The sequence below is a fragment of the Carcharhinus amblyrhynchos genome, chromosome 16, assembly GCF_965287045.1.
Source record: "Carcharhinus amblyrhynchos chromosome 16, sCarAmb.v2.hapA, whole genome shotgun sequence".
NCBI lineage: Eukaryota > Metazoa > Chordata > Chondrichthyes > Carcharhiniformes > Carcharhinidae > Carcharhinus > Carcharhinus amblyrhynchos.
Genome location: NC_137339.1, coordinates 22,735,253 through 22,754,961, shown reverse-complemented (window position 1 = coordinate 22,754,961; position 19,709 = coordinate 22,735,253). Strand labels below are relative to the sequence as shown.

At 42.1% G+C, this 19,709-nt stretch overlaps 1 protein-coding gene across 1 annotated transcript in view; it reads left to right on the top strand.

The window, feature by feature from the left end:
• ccm2l (CCM2 like scaffold protein) overlaps nucleotides 1-19,497 on the top strand; it is a 50,077-nt gene extending 30,580 nt beyond the window's left edge. The window contains exons 4-10 of the mRNA XM_080204409.1: nucleotides 46-229; nucleotides 4,627-4,763; nucleotides 4,854-4,989; nucleotides 10,744-10,807; nucleotides 10,925-11,072; nucleotides 17,031-17,169; nucleotides 18,356-19,497. Coding sequence (XP_080060535.1) covers nucleotides 46-229; nucleotides 4,627-4,763; nucleotides 4,854-4,989; nucleotides 10,744-10,807; nucleotides 10,925-11,072; nucleotides 17,031-17,169; nucleotides 18,356-18,618 — 1,071 coding nt within the window. The 3' untranslated portion in view covers nucleotides 18,619-19,497. The remainder of the gene's footprint in view (nucleotides 1-45; nucleotides 230-4,626; nucleotides 4,764-4,853; nucleotides 4,990-10,743; nucleotides 10,808-10,924; nucleotides 11,073-17,030; nucleotides 17,170-18,355) is intronic.
• The last annotated feature ends 212 nt before the right edge of the window (nucleotides 19,498-19,709 follow it).

Genomic DNA, 19,709 nt, shown 5'->3' with positions numbered 1-19,709 from the left:
AGGTCACGTTAAGAATAATTGAAAAATGCAGACACCTTCCTTCAGCAACAGAAACAGCTGCCTTTGCAAACAACTGCGGAGCAGGATACCATTCTCAGTTTGTCTGCACGCTGTCTCCTCTTGACTTGGAGGGACAATGAGGAGCTGATCCTGAGAATCCCCACCCACGAGATTGCTGCTGTATCCTATGTCAGGGATGATGCACTGCATCTACTCATTCTGAAGACAGGTATGTTCATTTACTTCCAAACACTTCAAGACCTTGGTCAGAATTACATATGGTATCAGTTCAGCGATAGTCCTGTAAGACTCCAACTATTTATGTCTCAAACGTGTTAATAAAATAAAATTTCAGCATTACCTGTGAGCAAAATATATATATTATAAGTGAAGCAGCATTGCCCTGGTCAGAATGCCTTTCCTCTCGAACACTGGACGCTGTAGTGGGTTAGACACTGATCTGTAGGACTTGGATAAGGATTCAGACAAGACTAATGGGATAAGGCACACAGCGCCAGGGACCAGGTTCGGTTTCTGGCTTGGGTCGCTCTCTGTGTGGAGCTTGTATGTTCTCCCCACATCTGTATGGATTTCCTCTGGATGCTCCAGTTTCCTCCCACAATCCATAAGACATGCTGGTTAGGTGCATTGGCCATGCTAAAGTCTCCCTCAGTGTCCCCGAACAGGTGCCGGAGTGTGGCAACCAGGGGATTTTTCACAGTAACTTCATTGCAGTGTTAATGCAAGCCCACTTGTGACAATAATAAATAAACTTTATGCTTTAACATTTCTCTTCCATTTTTGTGGTATAGAATCTTATGTGAAATGAATTTTGATGATTCCTCAATACAAGACTGCCCATTAATTGGCAATAACATTCAGAAAGGCCTCAAGATATTTGGTCTGGGAAAAACATACACTATATAGGCTGTGGTTAGCACTGCTGCCTCACAATGCCAGAGACCCAAGTTCAATTCCAGCTTTGGGTACATAAGAACATAAGAACATAAGAAATAGGGGCAGGAGTAGGCCATCTAGCCCTTCGAGCCTGCCCCACCATTCAATAAGATCATGGCTGATCTGTCGTGCCTCAGTTCCACATTCCCACCCTCTCCCCATAACCCTTAATCCCCTCTCTTATCAAAAACCCATCAACCTGCTTCTTAAAAATATTTAGCGAGGTAGCCTCCACCACTTCAACGGGCAAAGAATTCCAGAGATTCACCACCCTTTGAGTGAAGAAATTCTTCCTCAACTCCGTTCTAAACCGCCCCCCCCCCTTTATCTTGAGGCTGTGCCCCCTAGTCCTACTGTCCTTTCTAAGCAGGAAGAGTCTCTCCACCTCTATCCTATCCATCCCATTCATCATCTTATACGTCTCAATGAGATCTCCCCTCATTCTTCTAAACTCTAATGAGTACAAGCCTAGTTTATTCAGCCTCTCCTCATAGCTCAACCCCCTCAACTCCGGCATCAGCCTAGTAAACCTCCTCTGCACTCCCTCCAAGGCCAAAATATCCTTGCGTAAGTACGGCGTCCAAAGCTGCACACAGTACTCCAGCTGCGGTCTCACCAATGCCCTATACAGCCGCAGCAAGACCTCCCTACTTTTATATTCAATCCCCCTTGCTATGAAGGCCTGCATCCCATTCGCCTTCCTGACCACCTGCTGCACCTGCAAGCTGGGTTTTTGCGACTCATGCACAAGGACCCCGAGGTCCCTCTGCACCGTCGCCTGCTGCAGTTTTTCGCCACGTAAGTAATAATCCTTCCTATTGTCTGCATGAGTTTCTTCCGGATGCTCTGGTTTCCTCGCACAGTCCAAAAATATGCAGATTAAGTGGACTGGCCATTTTAAATTGCCCCTTTAGTATCCCAAGATGTCTATGTTAGGAGTAAACAAATGGGGTTATGGGTATAGGGCCTAGGTAAGGTGCTCTATCGAAGAGTTGGTGCAGACCCGATGGGCCGAATGGCCTCCTCTGTACTGTGGGGATTCTATAATACCTGTGTTTCTTTCTGAAGTTGTAGTTGAGGCAGTACTGGAGAAGAAATTATCCCATTCCTAGGTGGACTATACCTGATCCCTGGGTACTTTGCATAGTTGAAAGTAAACTGTTCCAATCCCCAGCACAAAAACTTTGATTTTTTGTTTAAAGAGTTGCCTCTAATAAATGTTCCTAACACCAAACTTTCAAAATTTGCTCACTGGACAAAAAAAAGGTTTAAAAAACATTAAATTACCAGTCAAATACCAATTCAATTCCCCAACACAATTCATGAAAGCTAAATTATATTGTGTAAATGTAAATATGGTCATAATTTAAATGGTGCTTCATCAGAACCTAATGCAATAAACTTTTATGTTAGTATGTGTACAAAGCATGCTGTTTTAAATTTTTAAAGTTTATTTATTAGTGTCACCAGTAGACCCACATTAACACTAATGAAGTTAATGTGAAAATCCCCCAATCACCACACTCCAGCATCTGTTCGGGTACAGTGAGGGGGATTTTAGCATGGCCAATGGACCTAACCAGCACGTCTTTCGGGCTGTGGGAGGAAACCACAGCACCCGGAGGAAACCCATGCAGACACAGGGAGAACATGCAAACTCCACACAGACAGTGACCCAAACATAAGAACATAAGAAATAGGAGCAGGAGTAGGACATCTAGCCCTTCGAGCCTGCCCCGCCATTCAATAAGATGATGGTTGATCTGTCATGGCTCAGTTCCACATTCCCGCCCTCTCCCCTTAACCCTTAATCCCCTCGCTTATCAAAAACCCATCAACCCGCGTCTTAAAAATATTTAGTGAGGCAGCCTCCACCACTTCAACGGGCAGAGAATTCCAGAGATTCACCACCCTTTGAGTGAAGAAGTTCTTCCTCAACTCTGTTCTAAACCGCCCCCCTTTATCTTGAGCCTGTGCCCCCAGCCCTACTGTCCTTTCTGAGCGGGAAGAGTCTCTCCACTTCTATCCTATCCATCCCATTCATCATCTTATACGTCTCAATGAGATCTCCCCTCATTCTTCTAAACTCTAACGAGTACAAGCCTACTTTATTCAGCCTCTCCTCATAGCTCAACCCCCTCAACTCCGGTATCAGCCTAGTAAACCTCCTCTGCACTCCCTCCAAGGCCAAAATATCCTTACGTAAGTACGGCGCCCAAAACTGCACACAGTACTCCAGCTGCGACCTCACCAATGCCCTATACAGCCGCAGCAAGACCTCCCTACTTTTATATTCAATCCCCCTCGCTATGAAGGCCAGCATCCCATTAGCCTTCCTGACCACCTGCTGCACCTACAGGCTGGGTTTTTGCGACTCATGCACAAGGACCCCGAGGTCCCTCTGCACCGTCGCCTGCTGCAGTTTTTCGCCCCGTAAGTAATAGTCCTTCCTACCAAAATGGACCACCTCGCACTTGCCAACATTAAATTCCATTTGCCAGTTCCTAGCCCATTCGCCCAGCCTATCTAGATCCTTCTGCAGACTCTCCACATCCTCCGCGCAATTTGCCGTTCCACCAATCTTGGTGTCATCAGCAAATTTCGACACCATACACTCGGTTCCCTCCTCCAGATCATCTATATAAATGGTAAATAGCTGAGGCCCCAACACCGACCCCTGGGGCACTCCACTAGTCACCAACCGCCAATCCGAATAGCACCCATTAACCCCCACTCTCTGCCTCCTATTTGACAGCCAATCCTCTATCCACGCTAACACCCTACCCCCAACTCCATGCCCCCTGACCTTCTGCAATAACGTCTTGTGAGGTACCTTGTCAAACGCCTTCTGAAAATCAAGAAAGACCACATCCACCGGCTCTCCTCTATCCACCGCCCTAGACACATCCTCATAGAACTCCAATAAATTTGTCAGATACGACTTCCCCTTAACAAAACCGTGCTGCGTCTGCTCTATCAAGCAATTCCCCTCAAGATGCCTCGCTATTTCCTCCTTGATGATGGATTCTAACATTTTACCTACAACAGACATTAAACTAACCGGCCTATAATTCCCAGGAACCAAATCTGGGTCCCTGGCGCTGTGGGGCAGCAGTGCTAACCACTGTGGCACTGTGCCGCCCTATTGTTCTTATTTTATTGTTCCCCATGTAACATGAAATTTAATAAAACTCAACATTGTTTCAGTTCAGATCACATAGTACACTATCTTCCCAATTCAAGTCACATTACATAATCATGTTTCCTTCACTTTGCACTACGACTCAGGGCAAAATAAACTTGCTGGATCTAGGTTTTAACTTCCCCTGCAGGTGTGCGATATAGAAAAACACAGACTGCATTTGTTTTACGGATCTAACACGTCTCAAGGTTAAGATGACATTAATAAATTACTTGAGCTTTCCTCCAATGGTTGATAACATGATCTCACTCCCTTGATGTGCACTGCCTAGCAACAAGCGCTATAATGCTTTTATCCTACCCAATGAATATTAAAGGCAACAAATTGCTTTTCGTGCATTCTTCATTCCATTCGTTGGATTCCCTTTCATGATCATATTTCAGTCTCTTTAACTATTTTAATATTATAGGAATATCCATAATTGCTATTTGGTGATGTGAATATTATGACTATTTATTTTATATTAGGTCTTGGAGTGGCTGCCGTGGCTGCTGGTGGCAGTTTGGAACGTAGACAAGCAACAGGAACTTTGCCTGACTCCCAGGAAGCTGTGCCCAATTCAGAAACACACTGCAACCTCGTGATACTTGCAGTGGACAGCAGAGTGAGCTCTTCTTGTCATACTAACAACGAAAGGTTTTGAGAGCAATTTTAACAGATGCAAATTAATAATCTCCATCTGTTTTGGAACTAGGATTCAGCCGAAGAATATTGCGCCCTCATCTGTCAGGTGTTTCGTATCATTTATGGAGATCAGACAATAGACTGTGTGGATCGAGCAGGTCTCCATTATACATCCACACCAGACAGGCGGTGGTTAATGGAGAGAAGTATGTTTCAAGTTGCAAACAGTCATATAATCATCAAAGGCTTGTATCAAATATATTTGTTCAGTGCTGTTGACAGCAACATCTGGTGACAATCCTAATATTGACAGTACTGCCATCAAGGGAAAAGAAACATGAATGACCATTGCAGAGATGTATGTGCGACTACTAAAATAATCTCAGCAGGCCTGGCAGCATCTGTAAAGAGAGAAAAGAACTGATGTTTCAAGTCCAGATGACCCTTTGCCAAAGCTTTGACAAATGGTCATCTAAACTCAAAACATCAGCTCATTTCTCTCCTTACAGGTGCTGCGAGACCTGCTGAGATTTTCCAGCATTTTCTCTTTTGTTTACAGATTCCAGCATAAGAACATAAGAACTAGGAGCAGACGTACAGCTTCACATACCCGCTCGCTCACCATAACCCTTAATTCCTTTACTGTTCAAAAATGTATCTATTCTTGCCTTAACAACATTCAATGAGGTAGCCGCAACTCTTCACTGGGCAGAGAATTCTACAGATTCACAACCCTTTGTGTGAAGAAGTTCCCCCTCAACTCAGTCCTAAATCTGCTTCCCCTTACTTTGAGGCTGTACCCCCTAGTTCTAGTTTCACCTGCCAGTGGAAACAACTTCCCTGCTTCTACCTTGTCTATTCCCTTCATAATTTTATATGTTTCTGTAAGATTTTGCCTCGTTCTTATGAATTCCAATGAGTATAGCCCCAGTCTACTCAGTCTCTCCTCATAAGCCAACCCTCTCAACTCCGGAATCAACCTAGTGAATCTCCTCTGCACATCCTCCAGTACCAGTATATCTTTTCTCAAGTAAGGAGACCAAAAGTGAACTCCAGGTGTGGCCTCACCCGTACTTTATAAAGCTGCAACATAACCTCACTGTTTTTAAATTCCATCCCTCTAGCAATAAAGGACAAAATTCCGTTTCTCCACTTAATTACCTATTGCACCTGCAAACCAACTCCTTGAGATTCCTGCAGAAGGACACCCAGATCCTTCTGCACAGCAGCATGCTACAATTTTTCCATTAAAATAATAGTCCATTTTACTATTATTCCTACCAAAATGGATGACCTCACATTTACCAACATTGTACTCCATCTGCCAGACACTCGCCCTTTCACTTAGATTATCTATATCCCTTTGCAGACTTTCAGTGTCCTCTGCACACTTTGCTCTGCCACTCATCTTAGTGTCACCTGTGAATTTTGACACACTACACTTGATCCCCAACTCCAAATCATCTACGTAAATCATAAACAATTGTGGTTTACAATTGTATCCACAGTAATTTGCTTTTATTTTTACTAAAATAAATTGTTGTTTCTAAATTTCAAACCATTTTGTTTCTAATCAATGGTTTAATAATAGCAGTACCTCTCGAGATCTCAGCTTCTCTGTGCAGTCTTCGGTATAATTCTTACATTGCTAGAATGAATAGATCTGCAGTCAGGAAGGCTTACACAATAGCAAAGTTAATTTTTCACAGAATCTACTGCAAATGCCCAGTAATTCTATTTGTTGCCTGTAATTCTGAAACACAGAAGACCCAGAGCACACACAATCCCGTTACTCTGACCCATCCCAGTCTACCTAATGCCCAACCTAAGCTAAGGGCTCAGGCCTGAAAGTCTAATAAATATAATGCATTAATGTAAAGAAGCCAATTTTTGTGTCTTTTTAAAGCAAGCAGTATTCATTATGGGTAGAATTGGCAGTGAGAATGCATTGTATATAATACAGACTACATTTCAAAAGCACTTAACTGATCATAAAGTATTATGCAACATGTGTATGTGAAAGATGCTTTATGAGAGTAAAATAGATCTTGTGTAATGGCAAACACGTTGAATTGGCAGCATGTTCTTTATCATGCCTGATTATCTTTTCAATTGAAGTCATACATTTCTACCTTCCTTTCAAATCATTTGATTCAAGGAATCAGGTAGAATGGTAAGTATTCTTAAGCATCTTTGAGACCCAGGGAATTGTGTGTGCATGTGTGTGTGTGTGTGTGTGTGTTACCATATGTCTGTGTGTGTGTTTCTGCATATGTGTGTGTGCATCTTTTGGTGTGTTTCTGTGTGTGAGTTTTGCTTAGTGTGTGTGTGTTTCCGAGTGTGTGTATTTTTGTGTGTGTGTTTCTGTGCATTTGTTTGTGTGTGCATATTTTTCTGTGTCTATTTTTGTGTGTCTGTGTGTGTTGCTGTGTCTTTGTGTGTTTTTCTATGTGTATGTGTTTCTGTGTGTGTATGTGACTGTGTTTGTACATTTCTATATGTGTGTTTCCATATGTCTATGTGTATGCCTGCATGCGTGTGTGTGTGTGTTTCTTAGCTGGTATTCAAAACTGTGCCATTTACAAAAGCATTCCTGCTTGTCACAAATCAGGTGGAAAACAGTCTGCACAAATGTCAGGCAAATGTTAAAGATTCCAATGATGTGTGAAAAGATCTTTGAAGAACACTAGAGGATTTATCTCTTAATCAACATGACAGCAAAGTAGATTATCGAATCTTTATCAGTTTGCTAGAACAGCATTAAAATGATACAACATAACCGCAAAAACAATTTTGGGGTCACCTAAAGAGGATGAAAAATGAATCCCCCATGACCTCTTCCCCCAAACACATTTATTTTGTGTCCTTTTTAATGCTGACCCATTATTGCAAAATTTCCCCAGAATACAATTATATAACAACAGGAATTGAATTCTGTCCCAAATCTTGTGTTACTGCATTATAAACGGGTTGTTTCTCTTTAATAACAAGCAATCCAGGTATTTAATTCACTTTGAAATTTTGCATATGCTTAAAAAAAACAAATACAAGTCTATCTGAATATCTGTACTTCGTTTATGAATGTTTAATGTCGTCTTGGCAGCCAGGCTATTATTGTCCTCACAGGAATGAATTGGAATATTGTGTATTTGTATTCTAATATAGCTACAGCTCTTATGGACTACCTCTAACTTGGACCATAAATAGATCTCTATCATGTTGATTCACTTGCAGACACCAAAGTATAAAACATTACACAATTCACTGAATGTTTTTTATCCAAGTGGCTATAAGGAGCCAATACAGGTCTTGTGGTGCAATGGGTGTTTTTTTAACTCATTCATGGGACATAGGTGTCGCTGGCTGGCCCATTCCTAGTTGCCCAAGTGAGTTGACAGTCAACCACATTGCTATGGCTCTGGAGTCACATGTAGGCCAGACCAGGTAAGAATGGCAGATTTCCTTTGGTCATCAGTAGATTCCTAATTCCAGATTTGTATTTACTGAATTCAAATTCCACCATCTGCCGTGGTGGGATTCAAACCCGGGTCCCCAGAACATTAGCTGAGTTTCTGGATTAATAGTCTAGCAATAATATCACTAGACCATCACCTCCCATAGCATACCAGGATCTTGGGCAGCACGGTAGCACAGTGGTTAGCATTACTGCCTCGCATTGCCAGGGACCCAGGTTCGACTCCTGGCTTGGAGCACTATCTATGCAGAGTCTGGCGTTCTCCCTGTGTCTGTGTGGGATTCCTCCAGGTGCTCCGGTGTCTTCCCACAGTCTGAAAGATGTGCTGGCTAGTGCATTGACCATGCTAAATTCTCTCTCAGTGTACCCAAACAGATGCTGGCGTGTGGTGACTAAAGTATTTTCACAGTAACTTCATTGCAGTATTAATCTAAGCCTGCTTGTGACACTGATAAATAAACTTTAAATTTAAAAAAGGATCTGTAGTCACCACTTCTTGCTATTCGCATGTCCAGTTTCAAAATCCCATCTTCAGAAGTGGGAGGTGGAGGGGAAATATTGACCTGTAAGCCAATCTCTCACTTCCTGTGTACTGGCACTGGACATGCAGGCCATAGGTGCTGTCCTGATTTATTAAGCCCAGCTTCCCAATCTGAGTTATCCTCTTCCCCAAGACAGCTACTTCATAGACCAACAGCCACTTGCTACAAGAGCCACAAGTGGTCATTGGAAAGTGCAAGGGCACCAGTTGGGCAGAGGTTAGTTTGAGCTTGCACTCAGCCTCTTGTCCATCTTTCACATACAGAGATGGCAGGTTGAAGGCAGGATGGGTCTGGGTTTGTAATCCCACCACAAGACTTGATGTTCAAGGAAAATACACAGCCAAGCAAGTTGATTATCAATCTGTAAATGAGCCTTCCAACAGAAGTTTGGACTGTTTGAATTATAAGGAGAGGCTGGATAGACTGAGACTTTTTTCCCTGGAGTGTAGGAGCCTTATAGAGGTGATCTTATAGAGGTCTATAAAATAATGAGGGGCATAGATCAGCCAGATAGAAAACATCTGTTCCCAAAGGTAGGGGTGCCTAAAACTAGAGGACATAGGTTTAAGATGAGAGGGGAGAAACACAAAAGCGTCCAAAGGGGCAATTTTTTCATGCAGAGGGTGGTGAGTGTCTGGAACAAGCTGCCAAAGGGAGTAGTAGAGGTGGGTACAATTTTGTCTTTTAAAAAGCATTTAGAGAGTTACATGGGTAAGACGGGTATGGAGGGATATGGGCCAAATGCGAGCAATTGGGACTAGCATAGTGGTTAAAAAAAAGAGCGGCATGTACAAGTTGGGCCAAAGGGCCTGTTTCCATGCTGTAAACCTCTATGACGCTATGACTCTAGGTTAATGGCAGGCAATAAGAGTGAGAGATTCCAGACCAGATGGAGGCTCTATCATCACTATCCATAGCTCCTGATACAACATGCATGTAAAAGTGCATGTTGGGCTTCCTGAGTGATCTAGTATATGTGCACACATATAAGTGAGTTGCACAGAAATGATATTATAACCTGCAAATGCCATTATCTGCATTTTATCCTCATCTTACATTTTATTACATTGCCATGTCCTGGTATACCCAACTCCTGGAGGTATTAACTAACCTCTTAGCAAACTTTTATGAATACAAGTTTTACTGCAACTGACGTTAAAACATCAGCAAATTATTCTGAAACAAATAATGTACATATTAGCAATGTGTATTCCTGGCAAAAAGGTACTAGTGATCTGTCATTTTGCTGTGACTTTGCAAATAAGATGCAGGAGTTACCTTATTTTAAGGTTAAAATAACCTTAAGGTTAAAGCAACCTTAAAATGGTGAAATAAAGGAAAAGTAGTCTTAACATTGTGTATTACGCTGGGCAAGAGTAGGGGAGAGGTAGATATATAACAGTCACGGGTTGATACTGTATGTGTTGTGAGTTGTCAGTTCTCTATGCGGACTGCAGAGTAGGTTATTTAGTTTCATAATGGATGGCCTGCTTTTTGTAGAGAATTATTGATGTTCCTCTCACATCGGCTGTTTCTTTGCTGGCGATGTAATGGTGTGTAAAGCCTTGGAAAGCATTACAAACAGTAACTTGCCTCTTTCACTCAGCCAGTAAAGAAATAAATAATTATGATGAGGGCTAAGGGATCAGAGATCAGAGTTTTAAAAAATTAGAAATAATTACATTAGAAAAATATTTAGCTTCATTTCCCATTGAAAGGGGAAAGCATGAAATAGAAAAAAAATTCCATTTAAAAAAGAATTAAAATCATTCATCAATCAAAAAACTTCTTTCTGCAAAATGTCTGTCAAGAATATATATTTGATTGATTACAATGTTCAGTTATAATGAGACACTAATTTTTCAAACTGTGTGAAGCACTGTAACTCTTTCACATTTTCCTTCACATCTTCTAACAGTCTCCTTTTCCTATTTATCCTCCAGGTGACAGCAGACAAACTATTCAGACATATGGTTACGATGCAGATTTTAGCTGCTGCAGTTCTTTGTAAGTAATTGTGATTCTGGAAGTGTTTTTTTGAGCAACACTTGAGTAATAGGCACAGGGTGTTCCTATTTTATACTGCTTTGCTTCAAGTGGCTTTTTTTTCCTTCCTGAGCACAGCGATGGATCACAGGACATATTTGATCCTTACTGCAGTGGCAGCTCTTCCCCTTCATACAGAGAATCGCAGTTCAGTCAATGTACTGCAGGCAGTGAGAGTGACCAGAGTAGTACTGCTGCTGACCTGCTGCAGGATTATATGACGACCGTAAGTAAATATTTTGTGCATCCTGGGTGAGACTTTTCAATCTTTATGCATTGAATGTGACAGTATTGATTTTAGAATCATAGAATCTCTACAGTACAGAAGGAGGCCATTCAGCCCATTGAGCCTGCATTGACAACAATCACACCCAGAACTTATCCCTGCCACTACATGTCTTTACCTGTTAATCCCCCTGACACTAAGGCGCAATTTGACATGGCTAATCAACCTAAACCGCAAACACCGGGTGAATGTGCAAACTCCACAGACACAATCACCTGAGGCCAGAACTGAAGCCAGGTCCCTGGCGCGGTGAGGCTGCAGCGCTAACCATTGTGCCACCATGCCGCCCTTTACATTGATTGAGGTGAAGAAATGCTCAGCCTTTCTTTCTCATCTGATTCCAATTGCTTTATTTAGTTTACTGTGCCAATGTTACTCAAATACTTCACCATCATTGACAAAGCAAACCCTTTGAATTGATGAACGATGGCTGTTTTAGTTTAATTCCAAAGTACATGCTCCTTTTGTCTTGAAGTAGATCCAGGGTGAATAATCCTTCAGATGTCAGTCTTCATATTTATCATTGGCAATGAGCACTGGCAGGTTTACTCAAATGTCATCACAGTTGAATCTAGTCCTGCCTTCGTCCAAAGTTTCTACACCCACACAATGTGCAGAAAGGAATTGTTGAGTGTGAGCATGATCAAGAATCTTGGCGGTTTCTCACCTTCCTGCTCCTGAAGCCAAGTGTAGCTCTGCAATCCCTCATATTTACCCTGCTAATCCCCCTGACACTAGAGTTAATTTAGCATGACCAATCAACCTAACCCACACATCTTTGGAGTGTGGGAGGAAATCAGACCACCCGGAGGAAACCCACCCTGGTTGAGGTTAACTAACTGAGCCTAAATCATTTATTAATTCAGGATCTTCCTGGCATTGATGTCCAGGGTTAAACCACATTGCGCACCTATCCAATCAGGAAATTGTTCATATCTTCAAAATAACTATACACAATCTTATTGCATTTTCCTCTTAGAACAGCACACCTATTGCCCTATGTACTAGTCTCAGGCTGAAGGATTGTCAGAAATCTGTGAATGCCCATCTTGTTACCAGCTACAAAAATGATAAGGAGCTTTCCTGTTCTCCATGTTAAGATGCAACCATTAAGTTTTCCACATGAAACACTGAGACAGAAATTTACCGTGTAGACATTTAGATACTTCAAACTATTCTGTGCACATTCCAATCAAGACTATGGGGAAGACATTCACTTGCAAAGCAGCAATACACTGACTTATACCGAGTTTCTGAGAGCAGACCCCACTCGCAGAATCTTTACAGTGCAGAAGAATCATGGAATCTCTACAGAGCAGGAGGAGGCCATTTTGGCCCATCAAGTCTGCAGTGATCACAATCCCACCTAGGCCCTATTGCTGTAACCCATCATATTTACCCTAGTAATCCCCCTGACACTAGGGTTAATTTAACATGGCCAATCAACCTAACCCACACATCTTTGGCATGTTGGAGGAAACCAGAGCACCCAGAGGAAACCCACGGAGACCAGGGAGAACGTGAGAATGTGCAAACTCCACACAGACAGTGACCCGAGGCCGGAACTGAACCTGGGGTGCCTGGTGGTGCCTGTGAGACAGCCGTGCTAACCATTGTGCCACCATGCCACCCCATTCAACCCATAGTCTGTTCTGGCTCACTGAAAGACCATTCTATCTTATCCCACTCCCCAGCCTTTTCTCTGTAATTTGTGGGCTGCTTACTTGACCCATGTGGCATTCGTCCCTCCTTTCTAAAATTAAACCAAATACTTTGTGTGTACTTCAAGGTAAATTGCTGAAAACTTAAGAATGCAGAAAGGAGAAGTGTGTATTCTGTCCGTTCCATCCACTCTTTCACTTAGCCCCTCATGTTGCAGCTGACTACACTGTCAGGGATTAAATGACCATCATGCACCTGGGCAAAATGTTGGCAAAGCTGATTGGCCACTCGTTATTGTGGCAGCCTGATTTTCATTGGATGGATTTTGGATGGTGTGAACGGTGGTAAGATTCCAGCCTTAGTCTCCAGAGCGGAAAATTCCCTCCATAGTCAATTCAGCTACGTACTTAACTAATTGTTTGTGGTGATAAATTTGTGTTCCAGCATTAAAAAAGATTTTTGCGTGTTTGTATATAACATTACAAAGTTTGCAGCCCAGAGATCTGTCTATTTTTCAGGTATTAATTGGCCTCCTAAGTATGGTAGGTAGGAGGATCATGTGCATTACAAGCCAAAAGGGTGTTGCCCGCCATATTGGTAAAGTCATTAGGTTGAAGTGCCCCAACAGGTGAATCAGGGATTAGATGTTTTCATGCACTAAGAAAAGACCTAATGTTTATTTGAAGCACCCATTGCATGATTAGTTTGCTCTGAGGCAGCCAGCCACTTGGGAAATCAAGACCCACCAGGGAACATATAAGATTACTCATTACAAACTTAAGGCAGAAAATAGGAGAAACCTTGTTATACATGCATCATTCCACCAACATCATAAGTGATTGAAAGCATTGACTGTGTCAACTTTTAAGAAGAAGTTCAGTAGCTGATTAAAAGTAAGAAGATATAGGAACACTGTGGCACATGGGATTAGAACTGCTCCTCGAGTGGAATGAAAATACCTACATGAACTGGATGGACCCTACAAAATGACTCGGGCATCCCTGAGTCAGGAAGGGAAAAATTGTTGTAATATGACTTTAAGGGGTAAGAGTATGACATCACTAAAAGGGAAGTGTGTCATGTGATCCAATCTTTGTATCACTTTTGCCTTTGAGCAGAGTGTGGTGTGTGCTGACACAGACACATATCTCTGCTGCTGATGACTTCAACTTTTCTACCTGTATATAAATGTTCTCATGTGCTTTAGTGATGGGAGATTATATCAATGTAACACAGCAATAGCCTCATTGCAGTTGGAAATTTCCTTGTATGGATATGAGGTAAGAACAGGGTGGGTCATGACTTTGACGCCCTATGAAGTTAAATAGCCTGTCAGCACTCATTTGCTAGGGCTACACATTGATAGTGGCCAGTGAATGAGGTAATGGAAATGTCTAATGTCTGTGGAACTATATGCCTGGAAAAAGTCAATACCTTCAGGAGAGAAGATGGTTTCTTACGTTTATGTTATAGCAAATGCTTAGTTTTCAGTCCTTGTCCACTCCTGAATGGTACTTGCCATTAGTGACATTTGCTTTCCTTAATGCCCACTTCCCAAATCTAAAGGTTGCTCCAATCTCTGTTCTGCCTTTCTATAGTAAGTAGTCTCACAACACCAGGTCAAAGCCCAACAGGTTTATTTGGTAGCACGAGCTTTCAGAGTGTTGCCCCTTCATCAGATGAGTGATGCTCACCTGATGAAGGGGCAAGGCTCCAAAAGCTTGTGCTACCAAATAAACCTATTGGACTTTAACCTGGTGTTGTGAGACTACTTACTATGCCTACCCCAATCTAACACTGACAACTCCACAGCCTGCCTTTCTATGAGAGAATTTGCTGCCCTAGTTCAAATCATACATCCATAATCTGAGTATTATATTTAAAGTCCATGCTTGTATAAAGATTCTGTGAGAGGAAGGGACTGTGAATCAAGCCTGTTTTTACCGTCTATAACAGGGATTTATATCACAATTGCTCTAATGTTGTAAATGAAACACAGCAAAAATGTAATACCATTTGTTACACAGACATTTTATTGCACAGATGAGCTTCTGAAACCTCAAAGGCCTCTTCTGTAACTGATGTACTACTTACACTGAGCAAGCTATGAAATAAATTTATACCACTGTCAGCAGCGTATGACAAAATCATTCTAATGTAGTGGTTTATAAAAATAATACTTTATCTGCCAAAAGGAATGTCAATACATTCTGGAAACCATGAAATGTTGTTCAGAATTACAGCACAACATTTCACAGGGATATCATTGTGGCAAAAAGCAGCTGTAAATCTTTTACTAAAGGGAGCTTTGGATTTGATCCGGGAAAATGTCTTCAGTTTTCACTGAAGCTGCAATGTGAGCGAATGCCTGCATCACAGTGAAACGGTGCAAAGCCTGTCTCCTTATTATAATTGACCCCAACAACACAATCAACAAAATCCACCAGTTGGCAAAGCTTGTTTTTTGGACACACTGTTAATGCATCAGAGAGCTTCAATCCAAAAGGAGATATAGTGATCTGTAACTTCCTCTGAGTGACATTCACCAACAGAGGGAATTATTTTTGCTGGAATTCCAATCCCCTGTTTCCCCTGACCTTCCTTGTTCAGGTCGGGTAGAACATAGAACATAGAACATTACAGCGCAGAACAGGCCCTTCAGCCTACGATGTTGCGCCGACCAGTTAAAAAACAATGACCCTCTAACCTAAACCAATCCCTTTTCATCCATAAACCTATCCACGGATCTCTTAAACGCCCCCAAACTAGGCGCATTTACAACTGCAGCAGGCAGGGCATTCCAGTCCCTCACCACCCTCTGGGTAAAGAACCTACCCCTGACATCCGTCCTATAACTACCTCCCCTTAATTTAAAGCCATGCCCCCTCGTGATAGCTTTCTCCATCAGAGGAAAAAGGCTATCACTATCCACCCTATCTAAACCTCTAATCATCTTATATGTTTCAATAAGATCCCCTCTTAGCCGCCTTCTTTCTAGCGAAAACAACCCCAAATCCCTCAGTCTCTCCTCATAGGACCTCCCCTCCATACCAGGCAACATCCTGGTAAACCTCCCCTGCACCCTCTCCAAAGCCTCCACATCCTTCCTATAATGTGGGGACCAGAACTGCACACAGTACTCCAAGTGCGGCCGCACCAGAGTTGTGTACAGTTGCAACATGACACTGCGACTCCTAAATTCAATCCCCCTACCAATAAACACCAAGACACCGTATGCCTTCTTAACAACCTTATCTACTTGATTCCCTACTTTCAGGGATCTATGTACACATACACCTAGATCCCTCTGTTCACCCACACTATTCAGAGTCCTCCCGTTAGCCCTATACTCGACACATCTGTTATTCCTACCAAAGTGAATTACCTCACACTTCTCCGCATTAAACTCCATCCGCCACCTCTCGGGTAAGGTAGGAAGCATGTACCAGCTACATCTGCATGGTGTAAATGGAGTGTATGGAGGAAAGAAAGATACATCTTTTTTGTAGCACAAGGGGCTGTAAAGCAGGTGTTTAAAAAGACTAAGGGAGAAGACGTATGGGGGTGAGGATGGCGTGGGAAATGGGATTAGTGAGGGTATGTGAAGGGTTTAGCGGGGGCAGTTTCAGACTGGGCAGCAGAGGGGTTCAGACTGGGAAGTGGAGTGGGTGGTTGGACCAGGGGCACGGTGAGCAGGGTGGGTTGGGATGGGATGACGTCAGACTGGGAGGAAGTTGGGGGAGCAGACCAGGAGATGTAGTCGGACTGGGAGTAGAGGGTATAGGGAAGATGACAGGACCGGGGGGGTGGGGGGTGTTTCCACCAGAAAGCAAAGGGGTTTGGATAAGGAAGGGGGAGGGGAGTGGGAGTGTGGAGTCAGACTCGGGCCAGGGAAGGATGGGGCACTTGGTTGGGTGGAGGATGGGGTGCAGGGATGGGTGCTGGGTTCTCTAGGGCATCAGAGTTTATCATTGCTGAAAGGATTTATCAATCCTTCTGAGTATTAATATGTAAAACCTATGTTATCCTGTTAAAAATATTCCCGAACATCTGCAGAAATTGTGAGTTTTTGCATTTTGTCCATCAAATGTTCACTTCTTGTTAATAATATTTTCAGGGCAATTTAAATGCTCTCATGCCCCAGATAGAAGTAAAATAGAGCTATCAAACCCATGTGATGAGTCAGAGAGTTTCTCACAGAAATTATTGTGCTTATCTTTTGGGTTTTTAACACAGCTGAGGACAAAATTGACGGCACAGGAAATTCAGCAGTTTGCTTTGCTGCTCCGTGAGTATCGAACTGGTGCTTCTGTTGAAGATTACTGTGCAGAACTTCTTCACCTTTATGGAGAAAAGCGCAAGTTCCTCCTTTTAGGTAAATGATTTTCTTTATGGGTATCAGAGAGACTGGTGAACTCAATCTTAGACTGGAGTACTACTGTTGTGAACTACTGACTTAATAAAAATATATTTTTTAAAATGTATTTTAAATGTGGGACAGACAGAAAGTGATGATTCAGCTGTAAAACAGGATGCTCAGGCAACATTGTACGTAGGAATTAAATGATTAGGAGCTGGCTACCTAAATTCTCACTGGCATTGTCTTGCATTAACCAACTCAGTTAAACAGATCCAGCGACAGGAATCAAGCATAGCTATTGGTTAAACCCAAGTAAATCATGATAGAGAACAGTAAGAAGCCTCACAACACCAGGTTAAAGTCCAACAGGTTTATTTGGTGTTACGAGCTTTTGGAGTGTTGCTCCTTCATCAGGGGAGAGGACTCACCAGTTGGACTTTAACCCGATGTTGTCAAACTTAACATGCAAATTGTGATAGGCAACATTTGATGTAATAACTTAACGTGTTATTTCTATACAGTCAAAAGTACAAACTAATCAGCACAAACAGAGAGGGGATTAAGGGTTATGGGGAGAGGGCGGGAAAGTGGAACTGAGCAGCGACAGATCAGCCATGATCTTATTGAATGGCGGGGCAGGCTCGAAGGGCCAGATGGCCTACTCCTGCTCCTATTTCTTATGTTCTTATTTCTTATGTTCTTAACAGAATAATAACACTGTTTTGCAATTACAATAGCACAACGTTAACAATGTTTAGCTCCATATAAATAATTTCCCATTCTTTTTCAATAAATACATAACTGGAATTAAGAACCTGCTGATGACCATGAAACCATTATCAATTGTTATAAAAATCCATCTGGTTCACTAATGTCCTTTAGGGAAGGAAATCTGCTATCCTTACCTGGTCTGGCCTATATGTGACTCCAGAGCCACAACAAGGTGGTTGCCTCTCAACTGCCCTCTGAGCAAGGGCAACTAGAGATGGGCAATAAATGCTGGCCAGCCAGTTACACCCATGTCTCACAATTGAATTTTAAAAAAACTTAATATGATAGGCCTTCCCTAAATGAGATTCCCACCAGCTTTCTAGCCAGAGGACCAGGTCCCCCACTGCCATCCAGCCCAGTGTCCCAATATATGCAGCTTTCTTCAGGTAAAACATTGAGTTAACTGACTTGTGTCTCATTCTTAACTTAGGAATGCGGGCCTTCATACCCGATAAAGACACAAGCTATTTTGAGAGCTTCTTAGAAACCATTGGGATTAAAGATGGAAGAGGGATCTTGACAGACAGTTTTGGAAGAATCAAGAGAAGCATGAGTAACACGTCAGCATCTGCAGTCAGAAGTTATGACAGCTGGTCTGTGCCTTCAGAGTCTGATACCTTTGAAAGGATGATTTCAAATATTACACATGACATAGAAGCATTAGGGTGTGATGTGGAAGATGATTTACTGTGAGCAATGTAAAGAATCAGTACCATCATTTTGTTTAACTATTCAAATTGATCACACAATTGCGAAGGTGCAGGAGCAAGTGATCCTCCTCACAGTTTACAATGCTTCCAAGTTTCACATTATCTGCACATTTTGAAGTTGTGCCCTTTACACCTATATGTACTTTTCAGGAAGAGCAATCCCTGGGGAACTCCGCCACAAACTTTTCTCCACTCCTAAAAATATACATTAGCCATACTTTCTCCTTCCTGTCACACAGCCAACTTCATAGCTATGTTACTACTATCCCTTTTATTCCATAAGCTATAACGCTTTGCTCAAAAGTCAATTGTGCAGGACGATAGCAAATGTCTTTTGAAAGTTCATGTCACCTCATCAACAGCATTACCCTCATCAACCCTTTCCTTTATAGCCTTAAAAAACTCATGCAAGTTGAGAGATCACATCACACCAAGTTATAGTTCAACAGGTTTACTTGAAATCACAAGCTTTTGGAACACTGGTTCTTCATCAGGTGAAGTCTCCTTCAAAAGTTCATGTTGGCTTTCTTTAATTAACTTGAATTTGTTCACGCAACTATTCATTTTATCCTGAATTATTGTTTCTATAAGTTGCCCACCACTGAAGTTAAACTCACTGTCTTGTAATTGCTTCTTTGAACAAGGATGTGACATTTGCAATCTTCTACTCTTCTGGCACCTCTCCTGAGTTGAAGGAAGACAGAAAAATTACAGTCAGTGCCTCTGGAATTTCCAATCTCACTTCCCTCAGTATCCTGGGAAGTATCTCACCCAGTCCCGGTACTTTATCAACTTTAAGTACATTCAACACATTTTTTATTGATTTTAAATCTTTCAAGTGTCTGAATTAGCTTCCTTTTCACCATGACCTACCGTTGATAAAGACAAGTACAAAGTACTAAAAGCGCCCTATCTTCAAGTGTAAATCCCCTTCTTTTAGCCTCGAAATGACCTCTACTCTTCCTGCCTTCCTTTTGTAATTTTGTATAAATGAAACACCTTGGGATTCTATTTACTATTAGCTGCCAGGCTCTTTACATACTCTCCCTTTTCTTTTCTTATTTGCTTTTCACA